At 43.5% G+C, this 25,927-nt stretch overlaps 4 protein-coding genes across 9 annotated transcripts in view; 2 read left to right on the top strand and 2 right to left on the bottom strand.

Annotated features, from left to right (window-relative positions):
* The window catches only part of elp1 (elongator acetyltransferase complex subunit 1), a 25,321-nt gene extending 11,822 nt beyond the window's left edge, over positions 1 to 13,499 (top strand). The window contains exons 28-38 of one of the 4 annotated variants that reach the window (XM_042060734.1): positions 190 to 391; positions 630 to 691; positions 815 to 877; positions 1,411 to 1,471; positions 1,652 to 1,765; positions 3,062 to 3,167; positions 3,310 to 3,437; positions 3,666 to 3,811; positions 3,979 to 4,057; positions 4,150 to 4,220; positions 13,473 to 13,499. In XM_042060734.1, the coding sequence (XP_041916668.1) occupies positions 190 to 391; positions 630 to 691; positions 815 to 877; positions 1,411 to 1,471; positions 1,652 to 1,765; positions 3,062 to 3,167; positions 3,310 to 3,437; positions 3,666 to 3,811; positions 3,979 to 4,057; positions 4,150 to 4,217 (1,029 nt within the window). In that variant the 3' untranslated portion in view covers positions 4,218 to 4,220; positions 13,473 to 13,499. Of the gene's footprint in view, positions 1 to 189; positions 392 to 629; positions 692 to 814; positions 878 to 1,410; positions 1,472 to 1,651; positions 1,766 to 3,061; positions 3,168 to 3,309; positions 3,438 to 3,665; positions 3,812 to 3,978; positions 4,058 to 4,149; positions 4,331 to 7,548; positions 7,594 to 11,283; positions 11,315 to 13,472 lie in introns of those variants that run through there. The other 3 variants (XM_042060732.1, XM_042060733.1, XM_042060731.1) reach the window with 3 other exon arrangements.
* LOC121681159 (actin-like protein 7A) lies at positions 4,517 to 5,693 on the bottom strand. The gene has a single exon (XM_042060738.1). It carries the CDS (start codon positions 5,632 to 5,634, stop codon positions 4,549 to 4,551), a length of 1,086 nt encoding a protein of 361 aa, XP_041916672.1. The 5' UTR covers positions 5,635 to 5,693; the 3' UTR covers positions 4,517 to 4,548.
* On the bottom strand, positions 7,093 to 15,228 carry smu1a (SMU1 DNA replication regulator and spliceosomal factor a). 2 transcript variants are annotated; one of them, XM_042060737.1, is made up of 12 exons: positions 15,113 to 15,228; positions 11,956 to 12,166; positions 11,343 to 11,495; positions 10,722 to 10,832; positions 10,437 to 10,565; positions 10,205 to 10,324; positions 9,605 to 9,721; positions 9,011 to 9,138; positions 8,654 to 8,780; positions 7,954 to 8,121; positions 7,672 to 7,824; positions 7,093 to 7,430 (listed from the first exon to the last, which is right to left on the bottom strand). In XM_042060737.1, exons 1-12 carry the CDS (start codon positions 15,136 to 15,138, stop codon positions 7,332 to 7,334), a joined length of 1,542 nt encoding a protein of 513 aa, XP_041916671.1. In that variant the 5' UTR covers positions 15,139 to 15,228; the 3' UTR covers positions 7,093 to 7,331. The 2 variants fall into 2 exon arrangements, with proteins under 2 accessions (XP_041916671.1, XP_041916670.1); XM_042060736.1 differs by lacking the exon at positions 7,093 to 7,430 and adding an exon at positions 7,437 to 7,569 and having other exon boundaries at positions 7,612 to 7,824.
* Positions 15,229 to 15,849: 621 nt separating this feature from the next.
* LOC121682290 lies at positions 15,850 to 24,810 on the top strand. Of its 2 annotated transcripts, none has more exons than XM_042062377.1 (16): positions 15,850 to 15,917; positions 17,807 to 17,921; positions 18,303 to 18,381; positions 18,862 to 18,941; positions 19,151 to 19,257; positions 19,337 to 19,598; positions 19,816 to 20,037; positions 20,327 to 20,425; positions 20,650 to 20,841; positions 21,192 to 21,363; positions 21,472 to 21,574; positions 22,839 to 22,940; positions 23,332 to 23,464; positions 23,551 to 23,727; positions 23,834 to 23,881; positions 24,002 to 24,810. In XM_042062377.1, coding segments are annotated over exons 1-16 (2,442 nt in total). In that variant the 5' UTR covers positions 15,850 to 15,915; the 3' UTR covers positions 24,551 to 24,810. The 2 variants fall into 2 exon arrangements, with proteins under 2 accessions (XP_041918311.1, XP_041918310.1); XM_042062376.1 differs by lacking the exon at positions 15,850 to 15,917 and adding an exon at positions 16,020 to 16,397.
* The last annotated feature ends 1,117 nt before the right edge of the window (positions 24,811 to 25,927 follow it).

The following is a 25,927-nucleotide window of genomic DNA, read 5'->3' as shown; positions in this document are numbered from 1 at the left end:
AGAGATATGCTCTGACCATGTGTGTGTGTAGGAATTGACTGTGACGTATGCTGACCATCTGAGAAAATATCACACACACACCCTCTCAGATATGCTAAGGTGTTAACTTCATGAAATAAACACACAGAGCACCTCACAACACACACACACACACACTCGCTCAGACATGTTCTGTCCCTGTGTGTGTAGGAGTTGAGTGCGGCGTATGCGGAGCACCTGGTGGAGCGTTCCCAGGCCGAAATGGCCGGCTTGTTGCTATGGCGATGTGGCGAGCTGGCGCGTGCGCTTCAGGCCTTTGTGGGTGGGGCTAGTTGGAGACACGCCCTCTCAGTAGCCATGCAGATGCCCCTCCCTCCTGACCAGCTGGCTTTACTTGCCCGAGACCTGGCAGGTGTGTGTGTGTGTGTGTGTGTGTGTGTGTGTGTGTGTGTGTGTGTGTGTGTGTGTGTGTGTGTGTGTGTGTGTGTGTGTGTGTGTGTGCTAGCTAGTTGATCATTCAACTCGGCTGTATGAGTATGTCAGTGTTTGGTAGCACCCTGTCACCACTGTAGCATGGCTGCTACTGACACTGGAGATAGACCCCTTATAAAATGTGTTGTGTTTATGTTTATGTATGTGTGTGTTTTCAGATAAGTTACTGGAGCAGAGGAGGTATACAGAGGCATCTGTGTTGTTGGAGCAGTACGCCAAGGTTTGACAATCAGCCTAAATTCACACAAACACACACACACACATGCACAAACCGCATGTATATATTTTTGTATAGTAAAGCAGTTGTCATTTTTGGTTGACACCGTGTGTGTGTGTATTTCAGGATTGTGAGGAGGCCATATCTGCTCTCATCACTGGTGCAGCGTGGGAAGAGGCCCTCAGACTGGTCAGTCTTTCTCTTTCTCTGTCTCTTTTCTCTCAATTTCTCTTTCCCCTCCATCACTCTCTCTATCACCCCCCCCCCCCCCTTCTTCCCTCAATCTCATCAGTACTGTCCTTACTGCTTAGTTGTGTTTTTTATATTATATACTTTAATTACTCTTTCTGCTGTTAAAGAATGTGTTTGTGTTGTATGTATGCTGCTGCTGAGACCTTGAATTTCCCCTGGGGATCAATAAAGTATCTATCTATCTATCTATCTATCTATCTATCTATCTATCTGTATTGTATGATTATATATACGGTGTACGGTTTGTGTGTGTCGAGATTTATCTTGTATGGTTTACCAGAAGGGTTGTGTGTTTTGGTAGATTTCATCTTGCATCTACAAGATGGTGTTGGGGCTGTGGTGTGTGTGTGTGTGTGTGTGTGTGTGTGTGTGTGTGTGTGTGTCTGTCTGTCTTACATCTACTAGATGGTGTGTACTCCTGTTGTATGGCACCTGTTGTATGGTGTGTCTAATTGCTGTTTCCTCCTCAGGTGCATCTTTATAACAGACAAGACATCATAGAGACCAACCTTAAACCTGCTTTACTAGAAGGTACAGGCTCCTGTGTGTGTGTGTGTGTGTGTGTGTGTGGGGGGGGGGGTTTTCTAAAACTTGGATAAGTGAATAGTAGTAGTTTGTAGTCTATAATGTGTGTACGTCTGTAATGTCTTTATGTGTGTGTGTGTGTGTGTGTGTGTGTGTGTGTGTGTGTGTGTGTGTGTGTGTGTGTAGCTTATACCACACAGGTGTCATTCCTGGAGTCTCAGAAGGCCTTGTTTTCACGCCATCAAACACGACTCGCTGTGGTCAGAGAAGAGAAGGAGAAAGCCAGACAAGAGATGCTGGGTATATGCGCGCGCACACACACACACACACACACACACACACACACACACACACACACACACACACATGTCCTGCAATTTAGTTTCCCTGACTTCCACATTTTAACTGCCATTTCAAAAGACATAATGAACTGAGGAACATTACGAACCCCCACCTCTCTCTCTCCTCCTCCTCCCCCTCCTCTCTTTCTCTCTCTCCTCCTCCCCCTCCTCTCTTTCTCTCTCTTTCTCTCCTTCCCCTCCTCTCTCTCTCTTTCTATCTCTCTCCTCCTCCCCCTCCTCTCTCTCTCTCTCTCTCTCTCCTCCTCCCCCTCCTCCTCTCTCATAGGCGGAGTTTGACATTCCAGCCAGGGGGGGGGCAGACAAAAATAATAATAATAATTGTAGCCTAGCTGGCTGCTGAGACCTGGCCTACCACTTGAGGAACACAGCATGAGCACATATGGAGAAAACAAACATGCTAAATAAAGATATATATATATATATATATACATTGTAACAATTTAACAATTCGTCCTTATGAAATCCAATGCAGCACGGTTGTCTTGAAACGCAAAAGACAGTGTCACCTAGCAGTTGAAAACATTCGGGGCTTAGCCCATAGAGTCTGGTTGCTGCTCACTTTTGAGAAAATAATCCATCGCCTCTAGCCTCATTTGCGCCACATTGATTGAATATTTTGTACAATCATATTTTGTCAATTAAAGAATGTAATGATCTGTTGCCATCTTGACATTTCTGTTTGCTATTAAAAACTAACTATATAGCCTAGTGCTGTGCTTGTGGAACGTTAAACCTCCGTCGCCTCAAGAGTGCTGCTGGCATGCGAGCCACCTAGCAGAGTGGAGTTTTAAATAACAAGATGCATCGGTTCATGTACCTATGCTTAGCTTAAGGAGACCGAGTCATTGAAAACTCAAATTCGATTCTAGAAAGGCAAAGTAAGTAAACTCCAAACTGTAGGCTATTGAGTGCAGGACAGACCTAAATCATAGCGAAAACCCCAAGAATCAAAGGAAGCGTCCTGCATGCCTCGTCAGGTTGGCCGTCGCTTTCGATGTGAAGGATCGTAAGAGAAGAATACCTGACTGTTCCCATCATCAACCGCAGCCCGTTCCTTATATTGTTGTTTTGTGTTATTTAAATTATTTTTAAAATATCTGGTCATGCCAGACGTATTTCACTAATTTTTGAAATAATGCAATTACCCGTTTCCACAAGAGGGGGCAGTGCTCCCCCTGCCCCCCCACTAACTCCGCGTATGTTCTCTCTCTGTCTCTCTCTCTCTCTCCCACAGATGAGGGTGATTGTGGAGATGTGGAGCTCTACTCAGAGGCCAGCAGTGTTATGAGTGGCAGTCACGTGGGCTCCAGATACACACACAGCAACTCGCGCATCTCAGCGTAAGCGCACACACACACACACACACACACACACACACAGCAACTCCTGCACATATGAGTAAGAATGCACATACATTTAATACTCTGTACATGATAAAGCATTCTTAATCTGTTGTGTGTGTGCATTTCTGTGTGCTTGCAGGCGGTCCTCTAAGAATCGGCGTAAGGCCGAGGGGAAAAAGTTTAGCCTGAAGGAGGGGAGTCCCTTTGAGGAGACGGCGCTACTGCACGCACTCACACACATCACACACACAGTCGACAAGATGAGAGGTAAGACATGTCAAGGTGAGACATTCATTTACTTGTACACATGTGCGAGCGAACGATTGTCGTGGGAGGTTGACGACAGGTTTTAGGATGTCTGAATGTGTGTATCAGAGAGAAAGTGTGTGAGGGTGTTCGCTCGTGTATGTATAAAATGCATGCATGCGCGTGTGTTTGAAAGATTGTGTGTGCGTGTGTCTGTATATGCTTTATATAATGCTTTGTGTTTTTCAGAGGAGATCCAGGGACTATTGAAGGCTCTGGTGTTGTTCCAGTATGATGACCAGGCGGGGACACTACAGCGCAACTATAGCCAGCTACTCACTCTCATGGAGAGCAACATCCCTCTCATCTGGATCCCAAACAACACACAGACACTGGTGAGAACACACACCACACCTACTTACTCTCATGGAGAGTAACATCCCTCTCATCTGGATCTAGGCAACACCCAGACACTGGTGAGACCGCACACACACACACACACCTGAAACGTAAACTAAGACAGAGACCCTCTTTGTGTGCGTGTGTGTTTGTGCATGTGTAGGTGACGGGACCCACTTCCACAGCCAACAGCATCACAGCCTCCTTCCAGCAGCAGAGAGTGCCCCCTACAGCTCAACAAGGTCAGTGCAGCTAAGCATCACCTGCAGCAGAAAAGTGTGTGTATCATCAGTGTGTGTGTGTGTCAATCATTGTTTTGTCTCTCTCCATACAGACACTGAGGCCTTCACTCCTCCTAAGATGAGAACCTCTGTGAAGTGGAAGCTGTGTGTCCTAGACTGATGTGTGTGTGAGTGCAGAGGAGTGAATGCGCGTGTGTGAGTGTGCATGTGTGTATTTACAAAATAAGTGTGTAACCATATCAAATGTACAAATAAAATAGGTCTTAAAATGAATCTTTGGTGAGTTCAGCTTGTCTTTCCTTTCTCTAAAACACTCACACACACCTTTGTAACTTTGTTTTTGAAAAGTGCTATGTAAGTTAAGATTATTATTATTATTATTATTATTATTATTATTACACACATAATTTCATCCATTGTGCGGTCAGCATCAGTCTTCATCATAACATGCAGTGACAATGGTGTTTAGGATGTTTACTCATGTCATATGTTCACACAAATCCCCGGTAGACCGCGTTTGGGCCTTTCTCCAGATACTCGGTCCTGCGCATCCACAGTGACTGGAACGTGGACAGGGCCGCGAGGATGGAACCTCCGAGCCACACCGCATGTTTGCGAGTGTCTGTGGCCACCACGCGCACCCCACCACCGGGAACCACGCGGTCTAGCTCGCTCTGCATTCGCTCTGGCATCCCGCGGAAGAGTGTGGACCCGCCGCACAGCAACACGTTCTGGCGCAGCACGCGTTTGAGGCTGATGTCGCACATGTTCAGGCTGTTCATTACGAGCGTGTGCAGCCCGGGCTCCCGCGAGTCCAACGCTCTAGGCTGGAAGAGCGCCTCGGGGCAGATGAACCGCTCGCGTCCGAGTTGGATGCGCTGGCCGTCTGGCAGCACGTGCTCGACGTGACTCTCACCTTTGAGGAGTTCCATGTCCAGGTCGGGAGCGACGTAACAACATTTCACCTTAATGTCTTCTGTGGCGGCTGCAGAATCTTCAGCTATCTCTATCCCAGAGTCCCGCAACAGCGCGCGCAAATACCGATCCAAGCTGCTTCCTGAGTAGTCCACCCGACAGGTATTACTGGGTAGATAAAAGCCCTCGTGAACCGGTGTCGCGTAGGAGCATCCCTCGCCGCTCTCCACGACCAGCCCTGAGGTTTGACCACAAGAGTACATGGAGAGCACCGACTGGTTTTCTACGTACAGGGCGGGAACGCAAAAAGTTTCGAACATGACCTCCGCGAGCTTTTCCCGGTTTGTGAGGGGACTCAGGGGAGGATCCGAGAGCAAAACGGCGTGCCTCTCCGGCGGAGTGTTCAGCTCGCGGAATGCGCGCTCCCACATCCACTCCATAGCATCCCACTCCGTGATGATCCCGTTGCGCACGGGGAACACTGCGGGAGCGTCCACTCCCGTGGCCGCCCCTACGAAACTCGACCTGGGGCACGCGGAGGAGCCGTGGCGCGTCATTTTCACCCTACTCGGAATGACATACGACGGGGCAGGGTCTCCCGCAAGGCCCGCTCTGACAGAGCCGCTCCCGACATCAAAGACCACGGCCCTCGTGGACTTCATCCCTGCACTGGCAGATGGCTCAACCCCTTCCCAGTGATTCGTGTCTAGCGCATTGAGGCATTCTTGCGCCTGACAACAGACTGTATTATGACGCAGGCAACTACAAGCGAAAGTCAGAGTTGACAGAAGAGCTGAGTAGTCTCTGTCAAACACACACTCACTCATCTACATGGTGATATAACCTGGTGCTTAGCCATGCCATTTTTGTTAATATAACAACCAGAGGCGCAAAAAGTGGGCATGCGCTATATGCGGCGCATCACCGTGGGGGCGCCAAAGCGATGGTAAAAAAAAAAAATAGGCTAATAATAATAATAATATATATGGTATATTCTATATGTAGTTACTGTTGTAGGTTTCTAAATCATTTCTGCATTTCCTCAATGTTTAATAACAGTTTAGAGGACTAATAGGCAAGAGTAGGCGCCCTATCTCATAAGATTCCATCATAGAATTTTGACATAGAAAAGGGAGTGGGGGCGCTGTGAGCGCTGAGTGAGCAGGTAGCCTACGAGTAGTGAGTTTTTTTGTCTATTGAAAAAAGATGGATAACGCATAAAAGCTGTCGGGTCGGGGGCTAAAACTAGAGAAAGAAAGGGAAAATGAGATGGCATGTCAGGATGGGATGCGACAGCAGTTAAATAAGTGGATGGTGAAAAGCAACAGGTAGGATTTAAAGTGTGACGTCTGTGCTTGGAGGCACATGTTTCATGTTACCAGACTAACTAGCGTTTGCTAAGCATATGCTGATTGAAATATAACCTATTCCATTAAGCTAGCTAGGTGGCTACCATGCTCATACTGAACATTTAATGGCAAACTGCAAACAGAAATGTCACGCTAGCAATTCTCATTACATGTTTCCATTTCCTAACAATCCTAATATAGTATCGTGCGGTCAATGTGGCAAACAAAGGCTAGAGTTGGATCAGCCTTATCCTTTGTGAGCAACAGCTGGTAAAAGGACGTTATGAGAACCGTTTAGACTCGCTTAAAGTGACAATGCGCCATTTAACAATACTTCGGTTAAGTTGAAATTGGTAGAATTTCTTAAAAAATAAGTGATAATAACCTATTCGTGTAAATTATTGGCCTTTTGTTTTACTTGTTTTTTTTTTTGTGTTTTTGTGTTACCCTTCAAAAAATGGGTAGCTGCGCCCCTGATGACAACACTGGTGATGGTCATCCTTGCAACTTGGTAACAGTTGTTAATGTGGATTTCAGGCTGTGTGCCTTCAGTTTATTCTCTGGTGTGAGACATGACACACACACACACACACACAGCTAAGAACCAATACAAGAGCCCTCAGTGGTCAAGTGCCATATTATGCTCTCATCTGAAAAAGTTGCATATTCTTTCATTAATCACTCCATCCTTCAGCAGTCCCAGTTTTGACTTTCTCTGTTGTCTGACTGGGTGTCCTCTGTTTGACTAAACACATTTGTGGACACACTCCATTTCAGAGACTAAAAAGAGTTTTAATGACAGACGACAAATCCAAAAGACACGAATCAGACAACTTTCACTGAGAATCAACAAAACAAAAGTAATACAATAAAAAAAGTGTTTGGTACCAGGTACACCTGTCAAAACCATAGCACTAAATAAAAAAAGTGAATTTACAAGAAACACACCATAACAACCCCCCCACCCCCCATACTGGTTTCCATGGCGCACTCTCAGACACAGCGCTTGATCAAGGCTTCCATAGTTTCAGGAGGCCGTCTTCACTGTAGGTGGCAATGAGGTTCTGATGTGGGTGGTGGGCAATGCCAATGACATCCTTCTCATGGACCTACACACAGACACACAGTTAGTCATTTCTACCTCTTTTCAGCTGAGCAAGCACACTGCACCACATTCTTCCATAGCAATGTCTCTCCAGTGTGCCAGTGACAGTACAGAAACAGTAGTGTGTGTGTGTGTGTGTGTGTGTGTGTGTGTGTGTGTGTGTGTGTGTGTGTGTGTGTGTGTGTACCGCAAGGGTTCTTCGGTTTGCTGATGACTGTACTGCAGTAGTGTGTGTGTGTACGTACCGTGAGGGTTCTCTCCAGTTTGCCTGTGACTGTGCTGAAACAGTAGAGCACAAAGTCTTCTCCCACGCAGTAGATCCACTCTCCCCTCGGAGACAGAGAGCAGCACACAAAATCACCTCCCTCACGCTTACCTGAGCTGAAACTACGCACAATCTATACACACACACACACGAGAGAGACAGGAGAGACAGGATTAACACAACAAATGAGAGTTGCGATGAATTCAAATGACTGACAGACAGTGTGTGTGTGTGTGTGTGTGTGTGTGTAAGTAAGAGTTACCTGGCCTTGCATGTTCATAATGACCACGGTGTTGGAGCGATTGCACACAACAAAGTGCTCTGGGTTCTTGGGCAGCTGGAGAACATTGTTGACAGTGATGTCGGTTCCAGCAGACGTTCCTAATGACTTGAAGGTGTTTGAGCATTCTGTAGTCTTCACATTCCAAATCTACAACACACACACACACACAGTCAGCATTTCTATTGATTATGGCACCCTTCCTGGCTTCTTTTTCTTCATCTGGTGGTCTGCATCCTCCCCTGAGACTTCCAACAACATCCAGACGCGCACAGACACACACACACACACACACACCTGTTCCCAAACACCTTGTGTGAGTGTGTGTATTAGGGCTGTCTCTTTAGATATCAATATCGATATTAAAATCGAACCAACCAACACGTGTTACGAAAATAAACAGAGAAAATCAGTTAACATATGTGCCCCATTTAATGTTTATTTGACAAATCTGAAAGTGCAGTGAGCATTGCGAAAGTTAAAATAATAATTAAAAATGATTAAGCAGAGGAAATAGCCCATGCTTTAATAAAGATTAAATCACAGGCCTGGCTGATAATGTTTTGAAAAAATGGAGGGCAACGACAATGAACCCTTCATTTTTCATTAAAGTGACAGCCCTTAGTGTGCATATGAGCATGCATGTGAACAAGCGTGTGTGAGTCTGAGAAAGTGTGTGTACCTTCACGGTGCCATCTGATGATGCGCTGATGATGTGGTGTCCGTCAGGGGTGAAGGTCGCCTCGTTTACAAAGGACGCATGGCCTCGGAACTCTTTCAGAAGTTTACCTGACTTTAACCCATGGATCCTGACACACACACACACACACACACACACACACACACCACACATATTAGTCTTAAAGACAATAATTTGCAATAATGAAAGTGGTCTGGTGTATACCTGTGTGTACTTGATGGTCTCAGTGATGGGTGTGTGTGGCTAATATTCTGACAGTGTGTGTGTGTGTGTGTGTGTGTGTGTGTGTGTACATGTACGTGATGGTGCGTGCATGCATATGCGTGTGTGTGCGTGTACCTGATGGTCTGGTCGAAGGATGCGCTGAGAATCTGGCTGCTGTCCTTGCAGAAGCTGATGCAGGTCACTCCTTTGCTGTGAGCGCGCTCAAACCGCCTCAGGCACTGACCACTCTGGATCTTCCAAACCTGTAGGTCAACACAGCCCACCATCAGCCACACAAGACAGGAGTGTGTGTCTGTGTTCTTCATCTTGCTGTCCTGAGCATCTATGGCTAGTATCTCGGTGTGAGTATGGAGTGTGTTGTGCCAGTGTGTGACAGTGTGAGTGTGGTGTGTGAGACCTGGATCTTGCCGTCCTGAGCTCTTGTGGTGAGCATCTGTGTGTGTGTGTGTAACCTTGATGTTGCCGTCCTGAGCTCTTGTGGTGAGCATCTGTATCTGTGTGTGTGTGTGTGTGTGTGTGTGTGTGTGTGTGTGTGTGTAACCTTGATGTTGCCATCCTGAGCTCCTGTGGCGAGCATCCCTCTCTCTCTCTCTGTGTTTGTGTGTGTGTCTGTATCCTTGATCTTGTCGTTCTAAGCTCTAGTTCTAAGTGGCCAGCATCTTTGTCTTTCTCTCTCTCTGTGTGTGTGTGTGTGTGTGTGTGTGTGACCTTGATCTTGCCGTCCTGAGCTCCTGTGGCCAGCATCTCTGTGTCTCTGCTAAAGCACATGCAGAGCACTGCATCGTCCATCATCATGAAGTTATCCTGAGCCTGGTACTTCAGATCCTACACACACACACATACATAGGTCTGTTTAGAAAGTCATCTTTTAAACACAAACACACACACCTTTACAAGAGGAACATTACAGTTTTTACAGTCAGTGCACTCTATGCACAAACACAGTTTGATACAGATGTACAGGGGTATCACCACAAACAGCTGTTTTTGATGAGAAAGGCATTCAAGTGAGAGCTATGGAAGTGAATCAGGTATTCAGGATTCAGAAGTGACCTGCATATGGATCCGGAGTGGTGGAACATTCATTGTGTGTGTGTGTCTACAGAACACATCTTACTGATTGTGTGTGAGTTGTGTGCATGCGTGTACAGAATAAACACACCTTTCTGATTGTGTGCGAGTTGTGTGCATGCGTGTACAGAATAAACACACCTTTCTGATTGTGTGTGAGTTGTGTGCATGCGTGTACAGAATAAACACACCTTTCTGATTGTGTGTATGTCGTGTGTATGTGTCTGAGGAACACACCTTTCTGATCTTGCCAGTGGTGAAGTTCCACACCTCAATGAATCCATCCACAGACCCGGTCACCAGGTACTGACCATCAGGAGAGAACCGAGAGCACTCCACGTGCGACTTCTGTCCAAACTGCGCACACACAAGCATACAATCACACCAGTTAAAATGAATACATGTTGTGTCTACATAGGGCATCTCACGTATTCTGTGTGTGTGTGGTATGTGTGTGTGTGTGTGTTACCTTGATGTGCCTGCTGAGTTGTGTGGGGAATCTCTCGTCTTCCACGTCTTTGACGGCAGCTTTGCCTCTGAACAGATCGATGGTCATACCAGGAGGAAGCAGACCCTGATGCTGCTGCCACTTCAGAGACTGGAGAGAGAAAGAGAGAGAGATTGGGGGACAGAAAGGAGAGGGAGAGAAGGAGAGAAAGATAAAAGGAGGGAGAGAGAAGGTGAAACACAATGAGGCACAAACCAGAGAGAGAAGGGGTGTATTGTATGCCTGTGTGTGTGTGTGTGTGTGTACCTGGGCCAGTAGAGCCATCAAACGTGAGGGAGGCACCACGCTGACTTCCCCAGCCAGAGCCTGGGCAATAGCCGCCCTCCTCTTCTCCTTACTGCTGCCATCGGGATACGCCTGCACACATGCACACACACAAACAATCAAACACACACATGCATGGTATGCAATAATATTCACATACAAGCTGTTTTGAATTACTAAAAACACTGGGTAACACTTTACTTGACAGTATCGACATAAGAGTGACATGACACTGTCATGACACATGAACCATAACCCTTACCCTAACTTGTTATGACAAAAACACGAATGACACTTAATAACAGAAGCGTTATGTCATAAACGTTTACACTGAATGTCCTACGCAGGGATGTCATAAAACCAAGGTCATGTCACAGGAGGAGAGTGCAGGCAAGATCAGGTGAACTTGATTAGGTGTGTGAGGGTGGGCATGCATAGGTGTGAGGGTGGGCATGCGTAGGTGTGTGTGCGTGTGTGTCTCACCTCATGTGGGTCGACGTAGGACCTGGCCAGCAGGTTCTCTAGGTAGATGTACTTCTCTCAGGTGTTTGTGTGTGTGTGTGTGTGTGTGAGTGTGTGCGTGTGTACGTGCGTGCATCTCACCTCTCGGGGGTCGAAGTAGGACCTGGCCAGCAGGTTCTCCAGGTGGATGTACCTCTCGGGCTGGGTCTGCTTCAGCATGATCATGGGGTCGGTCTGGCGCAGAAGGGAACGTGCCGCACCCAGCTCTCTCAACTCAATCAACTCCAGCACCACCTAGTTTCACACACATCAGACATTTTACATTACACACACACAGCTCTCTCAACTCAATCAACTCCAGCACCACCTAGTTTCACACACATCAGAGACATTTTACATTACACACACACAGCTCTCTCAACTCAATCAACTCCACCACCATCTACACACACACACACACACACGCCATATCGGCGACCGATATATTATTGGCTGATAAAATAAATGAAAGCATTAAAATATTATTATTGTTCCAATAACGGAATTTCAGCCGATAATAACATAACGTATCGTATCGGTCACAACAAACAGACCATTTTGGTTATCGTTATCAGCCCTAAAATTCCATATCAGTACATCTGTAACACACACACGTTACATTATACATTACACACACACCCAGCTCTCTCAACTCAATCAACTCCAGCACCACCTAGAAACACACACATTACACAAGGGTATTAGAGACACGCACCTGCTCGTAGAGGTCTATGAGAGTTTTGTCGGGTAGCTTGAGTGACTGGATGGCCTGCAGCACGGTGTCCCAGTGGCCGCTGTTGATGTCCGCCACAAAGCTCTCAATACTGTCCACGGTGTTCAACGACACGGTGGTCTCCTCAACCAGCGTTGCCAGCGTGCGGTGGAGACTGTTCTCCTTCAGGTACTGCATGATCAGACGGATCACACTACACATACGCATGTACACAGAGAGAGAGAGAGAGAGAGAGAGAGAGAGAGAGAGAGAGAGAGAGAGAGAGAGAGAGAGAGAGGATGAGAGAGGGGGGGGTGTCATTATTGGTACATAGGCAATAACAAACTTTACCTGGTGTTACATTTATTAATCATTTCTACAGACATTACTTAGGCACCTAATGTTAGCCTTAACCCAGTACATTAATAGTGACCCGAATTCGGGACAAATACAGTGCCCCCCACCTCCCCCCAACAACCCCCATGCATTTTTTTGCACCTTATCATGAACTACCATAGTCATGCTATATACCATTTTAAAGCTGAGAATCTCAAGAATCGATATATGTAAAGCTTTCCATGAATTAACATATATTTTGTGTGTAAAATATAAGTTTATCCCGATATATAACATATCAGAATACCCCCCTCCACCACCCCCCAAAGTTGCTGCGTTCATACTTTGTCACTTGTCTGTATGGCCGTACCAATAAGTTAGCCCAGCATGCTTGGTCTTGAAATTTTCGTAAGAATCCATAGATGTAAAATATCTACATTGTTTTATTGCCAATATATTGAGTAGTTGTACACGCCAGTACAAACAAAACAGATGCATACGAAAAGAAGCGAAGTAAAAACTTATTTTTCGCGGAAATCCATATATTTCGGTTCTACTTCCATTATTGTCGCTGGATTCACGGTACTCTGCGTGTTCACGAGGCTCTTCTGATTCCATCGATACCAATTACATGTCTGTAGGACCAATGAGAGTCGAGATAGATGCCATCAAAGCCAATGAGTCACGTAAGCGATGAATCTGACAACCAGTCTTTGAATGGCAATAGCGCTGCGTCTGATTGAGCCAATGAGATGGGACCTAGATGTCTGTGTAGCCAATGAGGAGAGCTTTCTTTAGACATGTGACACATCGTCACATTCTACTTCCTTGTCGGCTAAATTCAATGCGTAAAACAGATGCGTAAACATAGTCACCGAAGCAGTGTTTTGGAAGTGTTTTACTGAACAAGCAAGAGGCAGTTTTTGAAGGTTTTTGTTTGTAAAAACATGCCAAAAAGACAAGCAAAAACGAAACATGTTGAACCGGAGGACATCGATGATCTGGAGGAGCCGAAAGTAGTTTCTCCGAATGCGACTCCGAGGAGGAGCACAACTTTTTAGCTGGGAAGGACCCTGATTTCGAGCTGTGAGTATACTACTTATATCCATATACAGTTACAGATACAGTTTCGTTTGCTTTTGTAATGTTTAGTGCATAGTTTTTAGGTGTTAGGTGAGAATGCAGTGTGTGTGTGTGTGTGTGTGTGTAAAAGAGAGTGCAGGGGGAGGTGTGAATAGTTCTGGTATCTGGGGGAGGGGAGTTAGGTGAGAATGCAGTGTGTGTGTGTTTGTGTAAAAAAGAGTGCAGGGGAGGTGTGACCTGAGTACACACATTTATATAATTTGTATAAGTTGTTGGGAAGGGTTTTCATATACTTTAGTGGGTCTGAGTCTAACTTCCATCTGTACAATTGTTTCAGTGACAGCAATGAAGACTGGGTCCCACCAAGCAAAACATCAAGAGCTGAGGATCCTGTGTCTGAGGAAGAGGAGCCGGTGGCTGAGACCAGTGGCTGAGACCAGTGGGACACAAAGAGGAAAGGGTGCTGCAAGAAGCAGGGGGAGAGGCAGAGGAAGGGGGAGATAATAATATTTACTATTTTTACCTTTGTTTCATTTTATAATACAAATGTTTGCTGCATTACCTTGTTTGTCATTTTTTCATGGAAATCTCAAAGGTGTTGGAGCAAAAGTAAGAGTTCCAGGTCAGATAATGCATCTCTAAATGTATGGCACAGCCACTGCAAAGCTCTCCAGGGATCACTCCATCATGAGACACAGACTGTAACCTTTCATTTGACACCAAGATCATGGTTCTGCATAAAGGGGTTCTTGTATAGGAAGAGTTTTAGTTTTGGGTAACCAAAGGTCCTTTTGGAGTCTCCAAATGGACACTTAGCAAAACGCATGTGTATGCCCACACAAATATGGGTCCCACACAGTCATACTTCATCCTATAAGGATCTACTTTGACATACAGATTCACAAGACCTGGTAGTGGGCCTCAGTGGTGTTTTCAAGAGAAAATAAGTGACCAAGAGGGCAGAATGTGGTCATTTCTAGAGATGTGCATAACCGCCTATAAAAAAAACTATCATTCTACCCTTTGCCACTCTCTGATAGTTCATCACACAGTCAATCTATTGGTACCAAAAAATTCTACAAGGCCTTAGCTTTCCAAAGAGGTCAGGCACTTGATTGTAAGTCAAAGTATGTGGCAACAGGGCCATTTTAAGTAGGCGGTGTGCAATTTCGAGGAAAAACTCCAAAATAGGGGTGGAAATGTATAAGGTTAATTGATTTGCTCCATGCATTATCTCTTACACATTACACTAGGGACTGAGCGCTCAACTAAGGTAACAGGACGACATGCATCTACAAACCAATGTTACAAGGAGCCAGCCCACGTAATATTATCGTGACAGTCATGAACATTAACATACTTTTGACCGATCTTGACCTAAATTGCACAAAATAAGCTGAGTACTAGCATGCTAACAACTTGATATAGGACACAGCCCCAGCTAGGGGGGAGAAACAGCTAATGTGAGCGCCATGGTAAAACCAGAAAAGAGGTTACAGCGACCAAAGTGAAGTGAAACATTCACTGAATACTACCACGAAGCCATTTTAGTTAACCAGTAAGTATAACATTGGCTAGCCATCATAGATGTTAGGCTACGACCAATTTAGCTATGCTAAAGTTGAGTCGACGTAAGCAGAGTGCAGCTCCCGGGTCATAAGTTCATAAACATCGTTCTTTTCAAGAGATATCGGTGCACTAATCATAGGAGCCACGCCAAATGTATACAATATGTACTCACTCGGCGGATTCAATCTCCAAAGACATGATTTAGCCTGTAAAAAAATTCACAACGAATCCTGCTGAATCTTTTACTGTCTATGGTTTTGAACACGCAGTAGAGGAGGAAGGAACAACAAAACGTATTCTATGATAATACAGAGGTCCTTTCTTCGCACGTGCGCCACCAGCTGGCCAGGAGGGATACGTAGTTTACAAATACAACCCCGTGCTTGCCTGACTCACTAGGCGCACAGAGAGTTTTAAAATTAGTATAGAAAAGGGCTATGAAATGGGGTTTTAAAATATCCATTGCTGAAACAAAGTATGTGGTCTTTAGCTGAACTAGGAAGAAATGGGAAGGTTATCTAACATTATTATATGAGTCTGTATTAGCTTTAAATATCTGAGATGATATGGGTTGATATAGTTAAGTTAAGTTTTGTTTTAAATATTATGAGGTGTTTGACTTATGGGGAGGTTTTCTTGGGGAGCAGATAAGAGTACTCTTTTACTTACTCTACTCATTACTTAGTTTAAGCAATGGTCAGGTCAGTTTTTGATCATGGATGTCAAGTAGCCCTATAGACCCTTTCAACAATAAAAACAAAAACAATGCTTGAACGTTCTATTTGGGCCCCAATCTACTTCCTCTGCTCTGGATAACATATGGAATGTTAAAAAGGAAGTCTTGTGGGGCCAACTATGATGCTGATAATGGAACTCTTTTGAAAGGGTCCATATGGATCAGCAGCTGTACCTGCTTTAAATAATACTATTCATAGGCCTACTTTGCAGTCAAAAGCTCAGGATATGTCGTGGTGAATGTAGGTTACTTTTAGGTTACTTCCACATCAAATTTCTGCACTCCTTTAAATGATAGAGAAATCATTGTATTGTTAGACGAATACATCTTTTTTTCTTTTTTTTTTTTACAATTTTGGAACAGATTAAAATGGGAAATGAGTGTTTGTCATGCAAACACACACACAAACGTCCGCACACAGATATGCTGCAAACTCTCTCTGAATGTAACGAAAAACAGTGTACAGTAGGTGGCGGTATGCACCAATTGCATGTTGCAAGCTGCCAAGAAAGAAAGACAAAGAAGAAGAGGAAGACGAGACGACGACGATTCATTTATGGGTGCAGGCTTCACTCGGCGGCCATCTATGTAACGCGGTTTGGGACGCTATTTCAGTAGTTATTAAAATATAAAACATGCCACGTGTGTGTGCTTTCAACGGTTGTAACAATACAGTAGGTGGTGGGCGTTCTTTTTTCATCCTACCAAAGAATGAGAGAAGGTAAGTTTGCATAGGCCTACATTACTGCAACCAGTGGTAAGACTGCTTTCACTCGCTAGCCAGTTTCGAGAAAACGAGCTTGCTTGTGGACACCACATAACCTAGTCATTGCCTGATTTAGGTTACATAGAACGTGGTGCATGTATTGGAGCAGACACTTTTTGCAAGATTTTCACCTTAACGACGCCAATTTGATACGGAATTGTTGATCTAGCATAGACGTATTCGCTACCATGCAACTTCATAAACGGCGGCACGTCAAATCTCGCGAGAATGGGAAAACATTACCTTTTGCCTGTTGTCACCTCCACAACAAAAGCACATCATCCTCCCAAGTTTCACACTGATCCAGTTTTGTTGGAGATATATATATTGGGACTAGTCTTCTGCCGCAGACGTTTTTTCTGACTAATAAAGTCAAAGATATTTCTGTCCAAATGCTTCATAGGTTTTACCCAACTAACCACTATTTTCAGAAGCTCAAAAAAGACATTAATGTAAATTGTAGGCCTACTTTTTGTGGGAATCAAAGAGAAACTCTTGTGAATTTATTTTGGTTATGACCTCAGACTAAATTACTTTAGAGTAAATTGTCTCGATAGCTGATCTTATCCTACCCTGTGTTCTTGTACTGGGAAAATTACTTTAGTTTCATTAACTATAACACAAATATCACTTCTCAGTTTTATTTAATCAGCCTGATTTTAATTTTGACCAAATTTTACATCCATAAGTCCAAATTCCAAAATAAAACACCTAACTTCAGAGTTCTCCATTCACATTAAACACTATATTTCTACTATATCCTGTTGCAGTAATAAGAAGGCTGTTAGAACACACACATTATTTGTACTTTTCAAATGCTTTATGTAAATTGAGTTGTTTCTCTTTTTATTATTATTATATTTTTTGTATCTCCGCTGACGTACTTGACCTGTTTGTATTGTATAAGGGGGTGTGTCTCGGTGAAATGTTGCGAGATAAATGGGAGATTTACACTTTCCAACTCGGGCGGCGGATTTACGAGACAAATGGATAGACATATTAGTCACAAGAAGATTATTTACAACACTAGAGTAAAATATAAATATATCGCGACTCTAGAGGGAGCTCTACAGTCGTCAAAAATACCTAAACCTGCATAGTGTAGGCTACCTTTAGTATTAGTCCTAGTCCATTTGAATGGTCCTGTATCTTCACTGTTTATTGTACATTTCAGACAGTATGGTCCATGAATTACATTACAACCATGTGAACCCATTGCTACAGAATAATGAAATGGCATTTCTTAAGTGATTGCTGAATAAAGTCCTACATCTATGTTGTGCCATTATGAAGTGTGCCATAAAGAATAAAAAAAAAAGTTGGAGATCATGTTGTATATGCAATTTTATTAACATCCAACACAGGAGAGAGGAATGGCTTCGCCATGCTAGGATTGAAGTTCTAACAAAAACGGAGCCGGAGAGAGGAGGATATGTGTTCTGCAGTGATCATTTCAGGCCAGAGGAGATAAAATGTAAAGTAAGTACAATATTGTTCCATCATTTCAATAAAATCATAGTTAACCATTTAACAGTTACAGGGAATGTTTTTCTTAAAGCATGTGTTTGTAGATATTGGTCTGTGTAACAACACATTAAAACTTTCCAACAACAAAAAACAGCAACATTAACAGTCATGTTAACCAACTACCCAATTGTGACTACATAGATGGATGGATGCATGTATGCAAAGCCTTAGCCTAAACACAATGGACCAGTTTACCATGCACACTTGAGCAAAAGCTTACTATATTGAAAGCATTTCCTCAGTGGAGATATGTATTGACATTTACTCCAGTGTATATCAGAACTTTAGTTTAAAAGTACAGTTCCCTTTCAAGTAAAATATCCTTTTTGTCAGGGTCAAAGAAAACGGCTGGTTCTAAATGCAGTCCCGGCCCTTTACGAGCAAAGCACCCCTGCGCTACAGGAGAAAAGAGGTATTGGAAAAATAAATACATTCTTTTTTTTCAATTCTTGTTTTGCCCTAGTCTTTCGTCATAGTGCTGCTAATGCAATGATGCCCTAAGCACAAGTACTTTATGTATGTTTGTGTTCAATATGAGGCATTATTGCATTTTTTCTCTGGTTAATAATGAAGACTATGACAAATAAGTATTGTTAGCTTACATAACTTTGTTATTGGGGGCGTTGCCTATAAGGTTTGCCAGCAAGTCAGCAAGCAAGCAAAGTTACAAAATGTAAAGCATGGGGTGGCAGATGCTAATGGGGAAACATTGGACTGCTGTAGCTTTAAACCGGTAAAAGAGCTTTTTTAATAGTGTGAAGAAAGAAATATACGGGACATAATAACACTTGACATGGAATGTCTCCATTATGGTATAGCAAAACGTATAACAATTCCAAGCATCATTACTGTGAAATGGTTCCAGATTCCGATATACCTACATGTCTTGCAGGGGAGGACATGCCTTCACAATGCACTTATGAGTGTAAAATGCCCGTAGACTTCCACACACTGCTGGCACAAAAAAACAAGGTGAATGGCATTAGTGATTGCCGCATTTCTCTGCATATGTATATACAGTACCAATAAAAAGTTTGGACACCTTCTCATTCAATGTTTTTTTATTATTATTATTTTCTCCAATGTAGAAGTCTAGCTTACGATGTAGAACATAAAAAATGAGAAGGGTCCAACATTTGACTGGTACCTGTATAATCTTCATGCAAATTATATTTTCACAGAAAATCAAAGAAATGAAAATCCTGCTGAAGAAAGAGAAGTCCAAATTGCGGGTGTTCCGTTACAGAGCCAACAACAAAATCAAAGACCTGCAGTTACAAGTATCCAAGTATGTAGCAGTGATGAAGTTATTGCAAGGGTAACAGTGATAATACACGAACAATTAATTTGATCAATTTCGTGTGCAGACTTCAACCTCACCAGAACACCGAGACATATGCTCTGACCACCGAGTGCCTCCCAAAGGAAGCCAAAGAATTTGTGGATGGGCAGATTGCAATGGCGCAGATGAGGAGCCGTGGCCAGCGTTACACCAAAAAACAAAAAGACTTGGCAATCCGTCTTTACCACCACAGCCCAGCGTGCTACTTGGAGCTGAAGAATACATTTCAATTACCTGCTCCAGTCACCCTGATAAGACATCTGATGGACAGCCTGGGGAGTTTTGAAGTAAGAGTCTGTTACTTGTTATTTCACCAAACCCATCTTGACCATGTAAAAAGGGTTTTGGAACACTCCATTACGAAATTATGTGACAAAATTACCATGTTTGATGTTTATATCAAATTAAACTTCTGGGCTGAATATCAGGTCAAGCCAAATCTCATTTAGTACGATGGCATATTAATGCATACTATGTTTTTAAACCAACAATTTCTTTCTGTAGCCTGGATTCCTTCATGGGGTTTTGGCAAAGCTCAAGGCCAAGGCCGAAACCATGGCCAAGGAAGAGAAAAACTGTGCAATTGTCATTGATGAGATGGCCATCAAAAATCAGCTTGACTACAACCGCAAGCTGGATTGCATAGACGGGTTGGCAGAAGGCGGCAAAATGGCAACGCGAGCCACGGTGTTCGTGGTTAGAGCCATAAATGGAAAGTGGAAGCAGGTAGTTCTTCCAAAATAACAACGCACACACATTCATTTTAATGTCAGATTCCCAATAAAAAATACTGCAGCTGCTATAGGAAAGTGGCATGCGGCAATGTCTGTACGGCAATGTCTCCACCAAAGGCTCTGTACCTTTTGAGAGTACATGAAGTTGGAGGTTATAAAGACAAATGGAAGACAAACAATGTATTTCACAGAATATAGCCATATTTGTTAATAATGAACAGATGCAAATTTGTGGACTCAACTGTATATTGAATTAATCTTTCCTCAACTCTCTTTTTTAGGCAATTGGATACTTCCTATCAATGTCCACAATGGCAGGTGAAGAGATTGCAGCCAAACTTCGAGAGACAGTCGCCTACCTGGAAAGTTCTGGGCTGAATGTATGTTATACACACAACTGTGCAAAATCTTGGCATTAGTCTACACCATTCATCCACTCACTATCCAAAAACACACTATTAGGCCCGTTTCCATTACAGGAATCGGATCTTAGTTTTACGGGGCCGTTCGTTTGCACTTCCTTTAGAGGAACTACCCCGTAACGCAGCGTTCCAGGGACTTCTACAGGGCTGAATCAAGTCCCTGCCTTTTGTCTTACTTTCAGGTCAAATGTGTCGTCTGTGGCCAGGGACCGACAAATGAGGAGGCCATGAGGATCTTGGGAGCCTCCCTAGACATCAACGAGGATGGCGATGTATCTCACTGTATTGACATCGATAAAAAGATCCCCCTCATATTTGATGTTCCACATTTGGTCAAGTCCATTCGAAACAACTTAAAACAACATCCAATAAATGTACTAAACGTTAACTAGATTTGTTACGTGAAATTGTTACATAACATTACAGGGTTTTCTCATCTGTCTTTTTGTCTATCATCCCTCCCTTCCTTTCTTCCTCCCTCCAGTCTTAGCCCTGCCTTCTAATTAATGTTGTGAAGGAACGATAGGAGGATGGAGGAATGGGAGAGACCATCCTCCTATCGTTCCTTCACAAAATTAATTAGAAGGCGGGGCTAAGACTGGAGGGAAGAGGGGAGGGAAGATGGACAAAAAGACAGATGAGAAAACCACTACACATTTACAGACTGCATACTGTAAGCATCACTGTAATTATGGTTAAAGTGATAGCAATCATGTTCCGCCAGATTCAAGGGAATGAGGTGTCATGGAAATACCTGCAGGATTTTTACATCAAAGACAGGAAAGGTGTCATCCGGCTGGCCCCAAAACTTACAGCGAGCCATATCTATCTGCCTCCGTCATCCAACATACGAGTCAATCTGGCCACTCAGATCTTCAGCCACTCTGTGGCAGCTGGTACATCATGTGCAACAATAACACATCACAAATAATAAAAAAGATTTCAGCTATAAAAACTGTACTTACAGATATCACAAACCATCTGACTTTCTCCCCATCCACAAGGCATGCAGACTATGGTGTTACAACACCAACTACAAAAGGACGCCCTCCACACTGCCAAGTTTGCAGAGGACATGGACAGGCTATTTGATGTCCTCAACTCAAGGTAAACAAATTAAATAAGGCTCTTCACCTACTTTTTTGCTTTAGACTGATTGACATACTAGCTCTCAGTTAAGATAGAAAGCCATGGTGTTGCAGAAAGCACAATGAACTTCATTTGAATTATTCTGCCCTCCACTTTTCCTACACTGTCTATCTCTATTAAAAATATGATGGTGAATACCATCATACCAATGAATACCATTGGCCAACACAGGTATTGTGTAGCCCAAATCTGGGCATTTGCTATTTCACTGAGCACCACATTAAAGGCATCCAATGCAGTTTAGGGTATTTTGGCAAAACCAACAGACCCAACAGTCATGACATGCATGCTGCTCATTCTGTGTAATTGAATCTGTAATTAAAATAATAGCAGTGTTGTGTTCAATTAGTGAGGTGATTAATTGATTGAAGATAGCTATGTGAAGCAAAGCTATCAGCTAGAAGTCCCCGCAAAGTCCCATTGCTGAAAAAAAAAAGACATTTACTGAATAGGTTGAAATTTGCCAAAGGACACATTGACTGGCCCAAGGAGAAATGGCACCACATTTTGTGGAATGATGAGAGCAAAATTGTTCTTTTTGGGTCTAGGGGCAACGTCCAATGACCCCCCCCCCCCCCCCCCCCCCCCCCCCATTCACTAAAGTCAAGCCACAGTAGACTGTGAATCGACAGTCGATCATTATTGATCTGTGCCTCTCCTGGCGTCATTTTCTTTATCCGCTTGGGGGGGGTCACTCAAATGAAGTGCTGTGGCAATCATCTGGAATCTCCGCCCTGACATGACAGTATGTGGAAAGGACAAACTATAGACCCTTTCAACAATAAAAACAAAAATAATGCTTGAACGTTCTATTTGGGCCCCAATCTACTTCCTCTGCATTAAGATAACATATGGAATGTTAAAACGGAAGCCTTGTGGGGCCAACTATGATGCTGATAATGGAACTCTCTTGAAAGGGTCCATACAGTTTAGACACCATCCAATAGTCTGGGATGGCAGAGGCTTGCAATAGGCCCATATCAATGAGCATAGCCAGGTACAGTAATGCACTAAAAAAAAATTCTTCATAGAAGGCTTTACATGTCTCGATTTCTGAGTCTTATCTTTCAATCGATGTATAGCATTACTATGGTACTTTGTGATATGCTGCATACAATTGATACATTACAGTATGGGGGGAGGTGGGGGAACTATAACGGAAGACGGCAGCAAGCGAAACGTACATAGGGTGCCTTTAAATCACATGAAACTGATTCTGCAGGATGAAAGACAGCAAATGGTGGAGAAGGCCTCTAGGCACCGATTCCAACAGGCTGGACTACCTTCAGAATTGTATAAGTTGGATAAAATCCTGGAAATTTGGGTGAGTTATGGGTAAAAAGTGAAGTCTATTCTTGGTTGGGTTAGTAAGGGGGCTGGTAAACATCCACAGACACAGCTTTAACACAACAACAACGGGCCGACAGATACTGCAAATCAAAGCATTGCAAGCATGTCGGAAGTCCATCAATACCAATGTTAAAACAACATGTTTTAATAACATTAAAATGACAATGCTGTAGTGTTATAATAATAATTAAAGTCATTTATAATTAACTTTCAAAGCACTTTTGACCTATGTGTGATCTATTCTGAGAAAAACACAGACTAACAAAAACTTCATTGTCGAAACACTGTGTCTGTGGGAATATGTCATCTTGACAAGTTCATAATAGTACAACGGCCTAATCTGATATAGCAATTCTTCTCTGCAGATCTACAAGACCTCCACCGTGCCGTACAGGCTTGGTGCTGAGCATACGGAGCATCCTGAAGCTTTACCAGGAGCTGATGTGCGAGGGAGTGAAGTACCTCTGCACATCAACACTGAACAAGGACTACCTAGAGGTATTACAGCTCATGTTTGTTGTCCTGGTAACATTAGAATGCTTTAAGTCACAAGTTGTTTGACAATGGTCCACTCGTGCTTGCAGAACCTGTTCTCAGGGAAGGGAGGGCAGCAGATCTACCCCACGGTCAGGGAGTTGGCAACAGCACTGATGAATGGTTCAGCGGCATACATACTCGGCCTCCCGGAAAGTGCCACAAATTATTTTCCTGCTGATGGCACTCAGTTGTTGCAATGCAGCCATGCGAGAAGCACAGAACAGGTCAGGCTGGTGTACATTGGTTCTGTGCTCCTAAAGCAACAAGAAGGGGTTGAGGAATGTTTATACCCCCACTACATACATTTACAATGTGTTTCTTGTGCTCTAGAGTGAACAGGAGCCTGAGCCTGAGGACGTTGTCTACAACAGTGAGCAGGTAATACAATTGTGATATGACTGTAAACAGGGACCCAAATCAGACAATCAACACATTATGTATACGATATTTGAAAAAAAATAATTCAGATCTGACTTGCTTTTACATTACCCATCATAGAGCATCCCCTGCGTGGACGTCGTCATTGATGCCGACGATGCCATGGACATGCAGAAAGGGAAGCAGGAGGTGCTCGCCTACGTGGCTGGATGGGTGACGTCGAAGGTGGCAGAGGACCCCGAACTCGGGCAGTGCTGGGAGTGTCATCATGCTCTAGTGAAATTAAACCACATGGAGCACGGTTACAGCACCGTTTCGAGGGAGGGCTCCTTGATCAATGATCCCTCCACACTCCTCAGGAACTGCATTGTGAAGTGCGAAAGCATAATTGAACAAACACCGCCTGAAATCTGGGCAGCAAAGGGTCTGACTAAGAGGCTGAAAGAGGCTCTTCAATGTGGCGGAGCATTCAGCGAGCTCCACACACAACACCCGACCCACTCAAAGGCAATTGAAAAGGTGGCTTTAAATAAGTTTGTGATGTGCCGGATTGGAGCAGAGCTGAGGGCCCGTAATCAAGTGACTGCCGAAATTAAAAAAAGAAAGGGGGGTCCACTGAAAGATGCCACGGCAAGAAAAAAGCTGGCCTGCTTAAACGCCACAAAATAAAATTTGTGTTGCCATAACAACCACAACGGTCCATCTTGGTTTATATTCGAGTTTTCATCATCACTTTTCTGCCTAACTTAGCATCAGTGTTATAATTAATGTTGAACATTGCTAAAAAACATTATTAAACAAAGAAATCTATTATCTATTACCTAACGTTAGCCCAGTGGTTCTCAAACTTTTTCTGTCATTCCCTACTTTGGAGGTGGGGAATTTTCAAGCCCCACCTGACTCCATCAACACGGCAAAATGGTAACGTTGGTTCCACGCTGGATTTTGATTCATATGTTGGTCTGTTTATGACTCCTATGTTTGTGTATGGCTATTTTGTTTTGAATCTATGATCTTGTCAAAAAAGAAAAGGAATTATTAAAGATAGGCACAAAAAAAAAAAAAAAATGTCCTCCTGTTCATCGCGCCCCACCTGTCACGTCTCTATTCCCCACTAGTGGGGCCCACCCCACACTTTTGAGAATCACTGCGTTAGCCAAACATCTCTGGTTTTGCTAGCTAGCGATAAGTAGCTAGACTATTTAGCAATGGATAGCTGGCTAATTCACTACACTATCTGAAAAGGACATAAAACAGAAAATATGTTGTACAAATATTACACTGCAAAGTTACAGTAGCGTTCTGAACATAAAAATAGCATGGGGAGATATTTCTGGTCACAAGTAAATGCTTACTTATTTTTTTATGTATTTTATTTCTCACATCTGTCGTTATGGACTTTGGCAATGATGTCTTGGCCTTTCAAGCTGAGTTGGGTTATATCTGTCTTGACTGGAAACCATTCTCTTTGATGCTAATGATCCTAATATAAAGCCTACAAGAGCACCCCTGTAAGTCAGTAAGCTTGTTAGTCATTAAGAAAGTAAAAGTCTCACCATGTATTCTACCTGTGCACTTAACACAGGTGATTTTGTTATGGAAAATACCACTACCCTGTTAAAACCAAATTTAACACTGGATAGAAAGGATCCATGGAGACAAGTCTGAGATTAGAAGAAACTGATGATGGCCTTTATTCACAAAACCTCCGGTGTACAACCATAACCAAGCATTAACTAAGTACAACCATAAAAATAATATGCAGGTTAACAGTTTTTTAGTTGACGATCGCTGAATTGCTGTCAGAATCAATGTCATTGCTCGATAAGGGGATGTGATTAGACCTGTTTTCCAGTGTAGCCTTCTGAAGTTTGGGATAAACCGAAATGGGTTAGGATCAGCCTTCAAGGATCTGTATTGGCCTACTGTAATCACCTACTACTGCTATCAGTATGGACTGGGCAAAAATACGGTTGAGCATTGTTTGGATGTTATTCGATATCGGTACTAAATAAGGACGGCACCGGTGCCATATTGGATCTGGCA

The sequence above is a fragment of the Alosa sapidissima genome, chromosome 14 (genome assembly GCF_018492685.1).
Source record: "Alosa sapidissima isolate fAloSap1 chromosome 14, fAloSap1.pri, whole genome shotgun sequence".
Classification (NCBI taxonomy): Eukaryota; Metazoa; Chordata; class Actinopteri; order Clupeiformes; family Clupeidae; genus Alosa; species Alosa sapidissima.
This window is presented reverse-complemented; position numbering and strand designations above follow the sequence as displayed.